The sequence below is a fragment of the Neophocaena asiaeorientalis genome, unplaced genomic scaffold (assembly GCF_003031525.2).
Source record: "Neophocaena asiaeorientalis asiaeorientalis breed wild unplaced genomic scaffold, Neophocaena_asiaeorientalis_V1.1 scaffold62, whole genome shotgun sequence".
In the NCBI taxonomy this organism is placed as follows: domain Eukaryota; kingdom Metazoa; phylum Chordata; class Mammalia; order Artiodactyla; family Phocoenidae; genus Neophocaena; species Neophocaena asiaeorientalis.
In genome coordinates this window covers 3,857,973-3,872,466 of record NW_020175191.1, presented here as the reverse complement: position 1 = coordinate 3,872,466, position 14,494 = coordinate 3,857,973, and the positions used below count along the sequence as shown (strand labels likewise).

The 14,494-nt window shown below is 48.1% G+C and overlaps 1 protein-coding gene across 1 annotated transcript in view; it reads right to left on the bottom strand.

Moving 5' to 3' along the window:
- Positions 1-382: 382 nt before the first annotated feature.
- Positions 383-14,494, bottom strand: part of VANGL1 (VANGL planar cell polarity protein 1) — a 38,435-nt gene continuing 24,323 nt past the window's right edge. The window contains exons 4-7 of the mRNA XM_024764914.1: positions 8,265-8,398; positions 6,687-6,819; positions 5,282-5,516; positions 383-1,899 (exon numbers count right to left, since the gene is read on the bottom strand). Of these exons, the coding sequence (XP_024620682.1) occupies positions 1,639-1,899; positions 5,282-5,516; positions 6,687-6,819; positions 8,265-8,398 (763 nt within the window). The 3' untranslated portion in view covers positions 383-1,638. The remainder of the gene's footprint in view (positions 1,900-5,281; positions 5,517-6,686; positions 6,820-8,264; positions 8,399-14,494) is intronic.

The window sequence follows — 14,494 nt, the reverse complement described above, 5'->3', positions numbered from 1 at the left end:
TAGATTCAAGAACGCTGTTTACTTTTTCAGGTACAGGTGTGTGACAAATATCAAAAGCCAATTTTGGTTTAAGACAGTAATAACAAACACTGCACCACTTGTGGAATGCATAAACCAGAAAGGGTACATGCGAACACATACACAAAGAGCATTTGACAGTGTCATCCTTGGCTATAGCAAGGTGACTGGTTACCCTAAACACTGGGGAAAAGCGAGAGTGAACACTCTGCAAAGGTTTGCTGTGGATACAGGAAGGCAGATGCAGGAACTGAAGGCCGCTGCGGGGCTCTGCCCCTTGGCGCCTCCGCTCGCCTGGCCCGGCTGCTCCCCTGGGCCCGGGCCCAGGCAAGCCCACTGAAACCATCTAAGAAACAGACCAGGCTGGCATCATTCTGGATCACAAGCTCGGCTCCCTACTTTCCTTTCCCCAGATGCTGCAGCTTGCCCATTCCCTCTCCTCACTTAACTGCCAACTACGAGTGATTTAGCACCAGGGCCTAAAGGAGCCCCTGCACGGGTAGTAAGGGGCGGAGGTGATGAGCGCACAGTGACGGTGGTCAGAGTCAGGGGCTGGACGCCGCAGCTGTCCCTTGGCAAGACAGCTTGCTATGGAGCTTTGTGAGGACGTACCTCCAGGGAAATGGAGGCTCTGAGCTGAACTTGCCAGTCCCTGAGTCACAGCGTGGGTCTCCCCCTGGTGGGTGTGGAGCAGTGGGGGGAGGGGCTCCTGCCGCAGCCTGAAAGGGACATCCTAGCTGGCATGCCCTCCCTGGGACCTACCTGGGGGGTACTTCACCCTTCCCTACGTAAACAAACAATCCGTGGGGCGGACCTGAGGCTGTGCATGGAGCCCGAGGGCACACGTGAAGAGCCAGGTCCTGGGCGGCTCTGAAGGCTGGGCTGCCAGCCAGGTAGGGTGTGGTGTGTTTTGGGAGGGTGGGGGTGGGATGGAGCGGGGTCAGGTAGGCCATCACTGGGTTAGGAAAGAGCTACCTGCTCAAGCTGGTAGGCAAGCAGGTCAAAACCGGGGCAGGTAGATTCTCTCTTTGGGGAAAAAAATAAAATCATTAAGAGCTGTAAACTGATAGTGCATGTTTGTCGTTGTGATCTTTCTCTGCAGAACCCAAGGCAACAGAGAACAAAGACGAAGGCAGGCATTTCGTGAACGGCCCGTGGCTCCCGTGGTGCCGGATGTTTACATATACAAACGCGTGTGGACATGTCCCGTCTGGTTCCCTGAAACAGGACAAAGATGTGTCCCCAGAGGCCCACGAGTGGGATGGCTAGAAGCCAGGGCAGGGCTGGGTGCTGGACGAAAGGCAGGGACGAGTCGTAAGGCGAGGTTCCCAAGAACCTCCAGCTCCGCTTTGGTTTGCAGCTGTCACAGAAACGCCAGGGAACGGCTTCTCGAGAGACGTCCCATCCCCAAGCCAGATGTCATCAGTCACTTTTTTCCAGGACGGACATCTTCTGCTTCCTCCCAAATAAAGTGCAGATGGTCAAAGGACCCTGGTCTCTCATCTGCCAGTTCAGTCAGCAATGAAGAATAATAAAAACAAAGATGCCCCTCTGGTATACATATATATCTCTCTATATATTCTTTTTTTTTTTTTTAATAAAGCCACAAATATAGAACTTTTAAACTGACGTCTCAGACTGTAAGCGAAGGACAAATTTGTGAGACTTGGGGTCTATGAACTCTTCTGAGAGCATGATGAATGGAATTTTCTTCACATTGACTACGAGGCTGAAGTCCAAGCATTTGAGGACAAAAACGAGTCCATCCCGCAGCCCGCTGGTCACGGCCTCATCACTGACGAGCCGCCACTGCAGGGCGAGCCAGCGCTCCCGGTCGTACTGCAGCGTGGGACCCGTGCTGAGGTACCGCTCGAGGAAGGCCTGCAAGGACAAGCGGAGATGCTATTAGGGAGGGAGCACCTGCTCCAGGCGGTGCTGCTGGGGGCTGCCTGCTCTCACTCCTGGGAAAACATGTCCTCCCAACAAACCAGGATGGCCCCGCAGATCACACCCAATTCCATCAGGACTGCCCCACGGAGTCCCTGCTGGGGAGGGAAGGCTCCCTTACTTTCTCACTCTCCAACCAGAGGGTGCCAACGGTGGTAAGCAGAGATGCGAGGAAGGCAGGGTGGCTGGTACCCACGTCTGCCCAGAAGCCGTGGCTGAGGCACCAGCCGCCTCTAAGGGCCTGGGTCCCACGGCCCAGGCCACGGCTTGTACCTGTTCATAGGTCGGCCTCCTCCCATCCCGAGAGCTCCTCGGGGCAAGTGCCAAGCATGGAAAAGCACTCTGGAAAAGCAGGTTCAGCGGCCATGGCTCACGGGCCCAGCCGCTCCGCGGCACGTGGGATCTTCCCAGACCGGGGCACGAACCCGTGTCCCCTGCATCGGCAGGTGGACTCTCAATCACTGCACCACCAGGGGAGCCCGGGAACTATTTTTTAAATTCGGATTTTCCATGTGCCTGGCATATGCTGGGGGGCTCAACAGCGTGTGTGTTATATCAATAAATACATCGATTTAGCTTTGAGAAAGAAGAAGAAAGAATGAACCAGGGATCCAGATAGAAAATATTAGGATAAAACATTCTGGTCCTAAACAGGTCACGGATGGTTTCTAAGTGGTATCCTCCAACCACACCTCACTGCTGCTGCCAGGTACATTATTTCTCATCTATACGCATATATTCTAAGGCAGAAGGGAGAGTTGTGCCTCTACCACAACACTCACTCATATAAAAATAACTCCTATGTGGGCAATTCCTGGCGGCCCAATGGTTAGGACTCAGTGCTTTCACTGCTGGGGCCCAGGTTCAATCCCTGATTGGGGAATTAAGACCCTGCAAGCCACGAGGCATGGCCAAAAAAAAAAACAACTCTTATGAATCATAAGGAAAAGAAACAGCTCAACAGTTAGATAAATGAAATTAATAAGACAATTTATAAAAGAATAGAAAATTAAGATACGAAAAGATGTTCTATCACATTAATAGTTAAATATGACTTCAAATAATAAAAATCTATTTCCCTCCTCTTAGATGGGCAATGATCAAAAAGAATGGTAACACCCAATGCTGGCAAGGGTAAGGGGGAAATAAACGGTCTCATATCCTAAAGGCAAAAGTGTAAAACAGTAACACCCCTTAGAAGGACAATTTGGCAGGATCTGTACCTTTGATCCAGCTGTTCCTCTACTAGAAATTTATCCTTCAGAAATACTTGCATAAATGTACAAACACATATGTAAAAAAGAGATATTCACTGCAACACTGTTTAGACCAGGGATTGGCAAACTTTTCTTTAAATATAAATATTTTTGGTGTTGCAAAGGCACACACTGTCACAACTACTCAACTCTGCTGTAGTAGAAAGCAGCTGTAGACAATCTGTAAACAAAAGGGTGTAGCTGTGTCCCAATAAAACTCGATTAACAAAAACCACCAACCCCTGGTTTAGACTAACGAAAGATCTTAATCCAAATGTGCATCAGTAGGCAATCCATTAAACAAACCATGGTATTCAGTGGAATAAGACGCAGCGATTACAGGGAATGAGTCAGATCTGTGTAACGGAGATTGCGAAGTACTGACATGGAAATATAGCCAAGGGACAGCTTTAAGTGAAAAAAGCAAGTGTCCAAACTTTACCTATATGGTATGAGATCCCATTTCTGTTTTTCTTTTTCTTTTTTTTTTTTTTTATCCATTTCTGCTTTAAAAACACACACACACAAACACCTGAAAGAATATTACCCCTACTCTTTATATCAGTAAGAACGGTCTGGGTTAGGGGAATGAAAACTTCGCTTTGTACATTATACTTTTCTTTAACGTTCGGATTTTTATACAAAGATTATTAGTTTTAATTCAGAAAAGTATGCTTTTAAATGAAAAAGAAAGCAACCAGGAAACTTAAAAAAAAAGAAAAAAACCTTGAAAAAGGAAACCACTTCCATTCTATGTGGTACGAGCTATCACGTTGCACATGCAGACATATTGTACTCACTCGTAACCACAGTGTTCAAAGCTTTTTGCATTCTGTTGTTTGTAAATATTCTTTTTTTTGTGTGTGTGTAAATATTCTAACGAAGATTCTTCCATGTTTTAACAGGTGAGACGCTGTACTATGTAAGCCACTGTTCTATTTTTAACTCCAGTTTGGAGTTAATACAGATTATTTTGCAAAAATCACGTGCATATATATTCATGAGTAGAGCTGACTGTGCTGAGTATTTTTTCTAGGAGAGGGATTAGTGAGTCAGAGAATATGGGAAACATTATGGCTTCTTAATGAATATTTCCATATTGCTTTTCTAAGGATCGTTACTGGTTAGTGACAATGCAACCAGCAGTTGTATATTACAAGGCAATGTATGAACACAGGTCCTTATACTAATAATATCACTACCATGTGTTATATGTGTACTATATGCAAGCTCATTTACTTTCTACCTCATGATTTACGTGTCATGCTGCCATATTTAATATAATTCTCATACAACAATCCTATCAGGTAGATACTATTATTATCCCCATTTTATAAAAGAGGAAACAAGTGAAGAGTAACTTAGGCAAAGTCACAAACCAATTAGGTGGTGGAGCCAGGATCTGAACCCACTTCTGTTTGAAGAGAGGTCCTTTGCTGAACCCTGCCTTCTACTTTGCCTCCTCGGCCACAGCCCTCTATTAGATGCATGGTTGTTTCTTGTAACAGCCCCGAAAGTGTGCTCATGTCATAATCCCAGAGAGCATTCAGTAAAACTAATCCCCTAAGAGCCAAAACACCAAAGTGATGGCACGTTTTCTATGGTTGATAATAATGGCTACTTATTTGGTCCTTATGACAGACGCTGTTTTAAGCACTTCATAAGAATGGACTCTCTTAGTTCTCATGACAACCCAATGAGGTAGATATTAGTATTATCCCCAATTTACAGACTAGCAGACTGAGGCACAGAGCCATTAGGCTCTTGGCCCAAGGTTTCCCACTAGTTGGTGGAGGTTCCAGGTTAGAGTGAGTCAACTTGGCCCCAGAATCCGCAGAGTAACCTGAACTACTACCTGGACTGTCTCTAAGTGAAAGTCTTTCCTCTGCTTGAATCTAGAGGCCTTCAAAGGCACATTTTTAAAACAACGGTATCAAAACAACATAAAATAAGTGAGAATCATTAATTCTTATTAGTTGGTGCTTTAGAGAAGCCTTTGATTTTATCATTCCTGGTAATACCCTAAGATGGGACTTTCCAAGCTCGGTGACAAGCCACACCTTTGGGGTCATGCTGTTGGTGATGCAGAAGGCCAGGTGCTGCAGGATGCTCTCCATGCTGTGGTAGTGCTGCTGCCGGGTGGTGCGCAGGTACTTCTGCAGAGCCCGGGCCATGGAGGGGAAGATGGCCTGGGCGGCCTCCCTGGGGTCCATCACCTCCCCTGGGGCTTTCTGCTGCTCCTCAGCCTGGAGACGCTGGATGTGGATGAAGGCCTCCTCCACTGCAACCACCAGCCTGCAGGCGATGAAACACAGCAGTCAGGACCGTGGTGCAGGGCTTGAGAACAGAGTCACATTGAATGTGGGATGACTCCTCCCAGTCTGCCACCAGCTCACCCAAGGCTCCAGTCCTTAGCTGACACTCCAGATGGTTGGGAGAGGAGGGAAGGGGAAAGGAAGGCAAAGGCAAAAATAATACGTGGAATGGGGGCTCCAGGGTGAGGAGGAAGGAGGCTGGGGGTCGGAGATGACTTCTGTTCTCAATTCTGCCACTAATTTACTCGGGAGACTCAGTTCAGTCCCTTTCATCTTTACAATGAAGGGTTAGATGAAAAGAGTTTTAAGGCCCCTCAGACTCTGGCTACAAAAGGCTCTGCTTGCACTGAGAGGTGGCTGGTGGTGCGGAAGCAGCCTTACAGAGAGCCAGAGCTGTATCCCCGGATCCAGCCGCCCATACCAGCAGCCCCTGGGAGAAAAGAAGGAAGGGGCCCATCTCTGTCCACTTTGGCTAATGTGATCAGATCTTGAAAATCAGCAAGAGCCTGGGGATATAGGGCGGGCCACTCAAAGTGCTGGCTGCGGGCCAGCAGCTTCATCATCAGTTGGGAATTTTAAAGAAATGCAAATTCTTGGGTGGGCCCCACTCTAGACCTTCTGAAAAGTTAAGTATCCGTTGCCGGTAGGGCCCAGAAGCTGAGATCTGTGTTTTAACAAGTCCTCCTGGTGATGCTTTTGAATGCTAAAGTTTGAGAAACACTGGAGCAAGATTCCCTCCAAAGGCCCAAGCAGGTCATGTTTATAAACTGAAATTTCATTCTGGTTTAAAAAAAAGTCTTACAGAGAACAGACTGTGGGTTGCCAAGGGGGAGGGGGCTGGGGGAGGGAAGGAGTGGGAGTTTGGGATTAGCAGATGCAAGCTGTTATATACATAAGATGGATAAACAACAAGATCCTACTGTATAGCACAGGGAACTGTATTCAATATCCTGTAATAAACCATAATGGAAAAGAATACGAAAAAGAATGTATGGATATGTATAAGTGAGTCACTTTGCTGTATAGCAGAAATGAACACAGCATTGTAAATAAACTACACTTCGATAAAATAAATTTTTGAAAAAGAGTGTTAGTATGCCATTCAGAAGAAAAGTGTGTTACAGGCATGCTAGTTTTGGGGGCAGTGTACCTTGCTCTCCGCTTCTTCACCCGCCGTTCATGTTCCGCCTCCTCATAATACAACTCGTTGTGGCTCGAGTCCCTGCGCCGAGCAGCTGCGGCGATCATTGCCCGGGACTGACCAGTGGCGTTATTACTGGGGCCTTTGGGGGAAAGGACGATGGAGGAAGGACAGTTTTAATGCCTTGGGGCTGCGAAACAGAGCAGGAAACTAGTCCACAGTCTGTCAGTACCGTCTGCCCATCCCCTGTGAAGCACATACACAAATCCCAAAAGTAACTTCCCAGAAGGGTGAACAGGACCCCTGCTCTGCGTTCAAAATGCTCACAAGAAGAAGGATATCTCCCAAAACCCCAACTTGATGAGTGGAAATGGAAAAAGAACTCCGGAGGAGATGAAGAACGCTTGACAATTAAAATGCTGGCTAAAAATAGCACAGACTGTGCTGAAGACGTTACTTACCATCTGTTACATAAAGTTCCATTTTGGCCGTAAGGGCAGCTGGAACATTCATTTCGGCGACAAGACAATGGGAGAGGATGAGAGGGATGGGGGGAACAGGACAGAGGAAAAAGAGAGTCAATGGCCGTGGAGACATTAACCACACACGTGCTGGAGGGTCATGGTAGCCACAACTTTTACAGAAAATACCCATGCTTGGGGTCTTGCAAAATGTCATGTTCATTAATACACACCTAGAACTCCCGGTCTCGTTCCCCTGACCGTGGACTGCCTTAACTTTTTAGAAGGACGAGGCCGACTGTACGCTTTCTTACGTAGCATCTACTTAATGGCCTGGCTTGCTAGTGGGATTCTGCACTAGGTTTGTGAAATTTACCAGTCCTTGAGGATTCACAAGCGACTGCACATCTCATAGAGCCAAAAACAAAAAAAGGGGGAGGATATTGTCACTAAAACTGACACCGCCTATAAATCACTCGACTTGTTAACAATATGATCCTCTTCTAGGTTTTGCAAAGCTCTTGCCCTGACCCAAGGTACCTGGCAAGAAATGACACCGTGTTCTGTTTCTTGCACTTGACCATCTGATAGCCCGAAACACAGCTCTGATGTCCCCAGCCTGGCCTCCGGCCTCCAGCCACCCACTCAACTCTGGTTCTCAGCCAGGACTGACAAATGCCTGTAAGAATCTCACCAGAGGCCTGAATTATAGACTTAATGGATTGGGGTAGCTGAATCTTTGGTAATTTATCCAAATTTTGAAAAGCAGCCTTTTCCTATGAGCTTTCAATGTAAGATGTTCACAACAGGAGGCAGGAAACCCACATCACTCCTGTTTCATGTAGTTTTCATAAAATCCTCAAATGAATGAATCTCCCACATATGCAGACTATCCATCAACATTTCTCTAAAAATATCTTTGTCGGGAAAAAAAAAAAAGGAAAGGAAAGAAAGGAAGAAAAGACAAAAGAAAAAGAAAAAAGGAAAAATTGTTCTGAAATGAGAATGTACCATAAAGGCAGACCCTGAGAGGGGTAGAACCAAATGGAACATACAGTTTAATCTAAGTACTGGGTTGGCCAACTGCTCCCTGCACCCACCAGAGACACCACGTCAAGGCACGTACCATCTACGTTGTAGACTTTCAGCCCGGCCATGTGCTTGGCTGCTCGGAATTTGGAGGCTGTTAGGAGGTTGGGGTTATAGATGGTGAAATCTTTATAGTAATTTTCCAGAACCACCAATGCTGCTCGCTGGATACTGAGAAAAGAAGGCAAAATTAATGCAGTTTTTCCAAGCAGGTTCTATGTGAAAAAAATACTCTTGTGGAGTCAGGTAAAATAACGGATCACCAAGGATAACCGCACATAGAAGGCTCCTGGGTTTCACCACATCTTTTGTCTCCAGGACAAGAATTTAAAGATGAAACTTAAGTCCCATCGTTCAGTGGCTTCTGTGCCTTCTCCCAGGCTACATCATTAGCCGCATCCCATCTAGCCAATATGCGAGAAAGGAATGTTATACCTTCTAATTTAGATTTGCTTAGGCTACACAGAACGTTCCTCGTTTTCTCAGTTTACAGAGGAGCAAACTGGACCCCAAAAAGGTCTAGGACTTACAGATGGCTGCAGAGCTACTGAGTGAAACAACAAAGTGTAGATTCAAGTTTGTCAGGTCCTAGAGCAGTGTTTCTACCCACACCTCGTTGTCCCTGATGGAAGGAATGTAGGGTTTTCAGTTTTCTGTAGGTCAAAACAACACCCACACAGGGCAAAGTGCACTGGAAAAATACTGGCTGCAAACACTAGTTAATCCTGATTCCTACTCTTCATCCCATCCATCCCAGGCCAGCGAGAGCTCCCTCTTTCAGAGGAAACAAGATCCTTTTCCCTGAGCCCCCTGAGGCCTCGGCTGAGACCTCACTCTTTCTCGGTCTACAAGGCCTCCTGCTCCGTGGGTTGCTGTTTCCAGTCCTCCGCAGGGGTGTGTTAAGAGGACTCCACTTGCCAGTGTCCTGCGATCTCTAACCTGTCACCAGCTTGGCCACTCTGAGAGCAGCAGAGGAGCAGAGAAGAGGTAGCAGGGTGGGTGAAGGGGGCACCCATACTCAGTACTGGTCGCAAAAGAACATGCTCTTGGGCACAGATACAGGACACTCACCCCTTCAAAGAGTGACCTGTAATAACACAGCCAGGGATTTTACATACCTCATCTAATTTGACCCTCACAATCATTCAAGGGAAGAAAACCAAGGCCCAAAAATCTATGACCTGCAAACAGGACACATCTACCAAACAGCAGAGCTGGAACTCCAATCTGTTCCTTCTCCCAGATGTGCGGCCACTGTAGGACAGTGTACGTATGCACTGACCTCTCCAGGTCTCTTAGATGTTCACCAACCACCAGTGTGCTAAACTCCTCATAGCTATTTGTATCTTGCCCTTTATATTTTTCTTCTTGTTTCCCTGCTAAGTAGGTGAGCTTATAAGGATTATTTACGATAGCCTGGGCACCCGGATAGGGCTGCCTTCAATTCCTGGATGACCACACTGCCTTCTACAGCTCTCCGAGTGGCTCAGGGTTCTTCACCCCAAGACAAGACTGCCCCTAACCCATCAGCTTGACACTCTGCCAACCCAGTCCTCAGCTCCCCTTGGGGCTGTGCCCCCAGAGTTTAACATGGAGTCGAAAAACAATCTAGAAGTCAATCAGCTAATCTCCTTGAGAGCAGAGTCATGGCAATGCTTTCTTACTCATATCCCCACAGTGCCTCAATCCGTGATCCGCATTCAGTTGGGGCTTAGTATCAACCTAGATATGCACACTCACGCAGGGCTGGGGAAATCTGGGAAGACCAACTTCCAATAACAGAAGTATAAGATTCCTAAGAGCAAATCCACATTCAAAAGCCCTAGACAGTTAGTCTTCCAGTCGCCCACTCACCACTCTCATATTTAAGAACCTATGTCAGCCAAGCTCTGGGAATGCAAAGATAGGGTGGGAGGAGCTTCTCCTTGCCGGCGTTATGTGGAACAGAAGCTCTGTGACCACGAACTGGAATACACAGGGGCTGAGGAAGCGCAGAGGAGGGCTTCTAAGCACCTAGGACTTGGGTAGGCATAAGAGCAACTTCCTGAGGAAGTGAAGTGGCCCTTGAGTTGAGGTCTGTGTCTCATAGATCTTTGTGAAGAAGTCCTCTTGGCTTCCAGACACCCTGCCCGGCGGATCCCCGGCTCAGCATGGCCAGCCTCGGCTCTGTCCCTGTGTCCGTGACATTCTCCCACGGGCGGGGCACGTGTTGCTTCTCCACCTCCTGCTCCATCCTGAGGCTGACAGCGGCCTCTGCCTGCTGCTCGCTGATCACACACGGACACTCCCTCCTACGCACCTCCACCCGCCTGCCCAGGTACTGCTCTTCCAAAGTCTCTGGGCTTCTTGGAGATGAGAAGCCCCTCTACACAGAAGGAGGTCTGTTCATGAGCACGGACTTGCTGCACGCAGGCTACTTCATCCCAGGCTCCTGTGCTGACATGGACACATCTCAAGGGGCCTGGATTCCAGCGGAGAAGTATTTCCCTGATCAAGATTTAAAACTTAAAAAGGCAACTCAGAGGTTATGCTCAGGCCCGTCTTCAAAGCAAACCCTCTTGTGGTTGTGGGGTTTGGCTTTTCTGTTCAGCCAGCCCGCAAGGAGGGGCCCAGGGCACCACACTACCTCAGCCGGGGCCTGCAAGGCAGAGAGGGAACGGCTGGACCGGAGCCTGGCGGCCCTGTTTCCCAACCTCTTTACCCCCAAAGCCACCATGCTGCCCAGAGAAGGGGTGTCTGTCCACACCCAGCTCTGGCAGGAGCCTTGCTCTCCAAACTGGGCAAGTCCACAGTCAGCATTACGCCAGAGCCCTGGGCGGCCTGGGGAGGGCTCAAGGACTGGACAGGAACCTCCCCAGGCTCGGGAGGCTTTGCTCAGAAAACCAAACAAGGGGCAGGGCTCGGGTGATGTTTTCTTCCTTCAGCCCCGTCTCAACAGAGAGGCACCAGAAAGCCCCAGAATCAGCTGTGGACCTGCCCGCCTCCACAGGCTGACAAGCTCCAATCTGCCTTTCTCCACCTTTTTTTTTTTTGCGGTACGCGGGCCTCTCACTGCTGTGGCCTCTCCCGTGGCGAAGCACAGGCTCCTGACATGCAGGCTCAGTGGCCATGGCTCACGGGCCCAGCCGCTCCACGGCACATGGGATCCTCCCAGACCGGGGCATGAACCCGTGTCCCCTGCATTGGCAGGCGGACTCTCAACCACTGCGCCACCAGGGAAATCCCTCTTCACCTTTTTGAAGAGAGCAGACTGTAATATATGATGTAAGTCTTGTTGGTGAGTCAGGGTGATCACCAGCCCCAATGAGGTACTGGGCTGTGCTTTGTATGTATCAGAGGGGAGTGTCAGAGCCCTTAGGAGGCCGGGGTTCCTCCTGGTGCCCATGCTGCAGTCACCTTGAGTACTCACAGCCGTTTTTCTCATTCTTCACCATGTTCTCTCTCACTACTGGCTACCGAAGTCATTCCTAGCTGCCGTCAACCTAGCTGCCTCAGGCAATGATCCTCTGTTCTCGTACATCTTCAACCTTGGTATAGAGAAAATGGGCTTTGCGGCACCGGAGTGAGGCGCTCTGCTCGGGCTAAGTGATATCCACTCCAGTACGGCAGTCCGATGTTGATTTCAATCCCAAGTCTAAGGGCTTTCTCATTTCTGTTCTGGCTCCTGATTCATGCTCTGGACTGGCTGAGTTTGTTAGATAACTTCAGGAGAAAAGAAATCTACAACTACTATATCATTTGGCATCTACTGAGGGGACACCACCCTGCAGGGCACCCTAGCATCAGCCTAAGTTATGGCTCCACAATGCCAGGATGCAGGAGCACCCCTGTCCTCAGCCAGTGTTGGGGTTCAGAAGCCCCCTGCCTCTGCTCCTTGGCATCTTCCAAATATGGCATCTCACAGGGCCAAAGCAGGGCTGATTTCTTTCAGGAAGCCTTTTCCAACCCTCCGGTCCCCACTGACCTGTCAGGGGAGTCACACGGGCAAGGCTCGCTCTCTAACAAGCCCCGGGAAAGTCCCCCATGCACAGGGACACCTGCGGTGGCTTCCCCACGGTGCACGGTACTTGTTGGCTCAACCTGCACATTTAGGAAACCCTAGTAATTGCCACAGGTACAGGATCAGTTCTGAGCATGTATTTCATAAAACCATGGAGTTTCAGAGGTACAGGGGCCTCAGAGATGAACAAAAGCAAACCTTTCAACTAGCCCCAGTCTCCGGACCAGACTGCCTCTGGGGAAGGAGGGAGGCAAGAAAAACTGAGCTGGTGAGAAATTTGCTGCCTCTCTTATGACTACCACAGTCATAGACAAAAGACAGTAACCTGACTAAATGATCCTCGTGCAGAAACCCCGTATACAGGCAGGCGGAGCCTGATGTCCAGACTGACTGTGGACACGGCCACACCAAAAACCCATGAAAAGAGCACTTTCCCAAGATACGGAACTCTGAGCTCAATAATTCCACCCTCCCAGGGAAATGCCCCTTTTCACAGACCACATATATTTGTGGAAAACAGCGCATGGATACGCATAGCTCATAACAGAAATTCACTTGAGACCTGCACATAAAAACACAAGTATAGGAATCCCAGATACGCCTAGAAAAGGACAACATGGATGATGGACTAGCCATGATCAGGACCAGAAGAAGTTGATGCTGTTCCCAGTGCGAAAGTAACCCCCTCAACTCTACTTGGTCCAAACTTGAGCTCGTGGATGAGACAGGGCAGCAATGGATCAGCACAAATGTCTGAGGGAATTCAACAGCCACGGCTGAATCTGAAACTCACCCTTGACCACGTTGCCTTACTGGTCTATTTTCTTTTCAGGACAAAGAGGGTGCAGTGGGAAATGCTATGTCTAATCAGCTACAAAACATCTTCCAGGGTCAGCGACAACTGTCATACAAAACTGCCACGGCAATGGAGGCGAGGGCTCACCCTCGTGCTACATTTCTAAAACACATTTGGAGAGAAGCACCTCTGAACACAGTTCAAATTTTAGTTCATATAACTCCGAAAGACATGTCTTTGAAAAATAAATTCTGAAAAACAAAACCAAACTAATGCCCTACGTATCTGTACCCCCACAGCCTCTCCACTCTCTCTGACTGTGGGTCTCGGATGCACACTGTAAATGGTGCAGGCTCAGGGCTCAGAGAGCATGACCCTTGACGCTTCCATTTATTCTCTGACCTTGAACGAGTTAACTCATTTCTCCAAAGCTCAGATTCTTCATCTGTAAGATGAGAATATAACAACACAGAAAACCCTGCTATAACACGGTAAGTGGGCTTCAGAAGAGTCAACTGTATACATGTATTACTAAAAGGTTAATGAAGTGACTTGGGCCAGCCCGGTGCAGGTAGCTGGTCAGAAAATCTAGTGACAGACTGCAAGACCCAAATATACAGGTTTGGGCTGAGGTCTGGAGTCACCCGTGGTAATTGTCTCATGAGCTTAAATGTTAATGGGGACAATTCCAAATTCAATGACTTTCTGAGACTTCAACAGTTGGCACTGAGGCCAGGAAAAATACTGGAGACTCAGGAGTCCACCCTCCACCTTCCTATTTCCCAAGGAGAAGCTGCCTGCCTGGTTTAGGTTTTTGTTAAAGATTAAATGAGGTAATATATTTTAAAGTGCCTGACCCAAAGCAAACGGCTTATGAATGGTAGCACCGTGAGCTTACGCATCTGTGTTTGTTGGGGAGGCCAATCTGTCCTCTATGTGTACCTGTACTGCCCTCCCCACCAAGGGCTACCACGAGGGCACTACTACAGGAAGTGAGCCAGGACCATTGCTTTCCTTAGGGACTTAGACCATAAAGTCATGCTACTCTCTGTTTTTATGCAGTATTTGCTGCCAACTCTCAGCCTCCTGAAAAATCAAACCTGTAGCTACTGAGAGGCACCTGTGGTACAAAAAGTAGAAAAAGCACTGCCTTGGAGTCAGAAGGCCTGGATTCCTGCTACTCTGTAAACCATATAAGTTACTTCCCCTTTCTGGGCCCTGTCTCTTGGCTGATGATAGAGAGGGAATACTAACTACTGCATTTGGTTGTCAAGAAGAGCAAATGAAATACTGCCAGTGAAAACATTTATAAACTTACAGGATTATACAAATATAAAACAGTATCATATTACTAACGAGTCTGAGCATTTTGTAGCAAGGGATGGGGTTGGTTGTTGGCTAAGATATTCACACAGTTCCTGGACATAAAAGCATGACCCAATCTCCACATACAAATATATATATATATTTT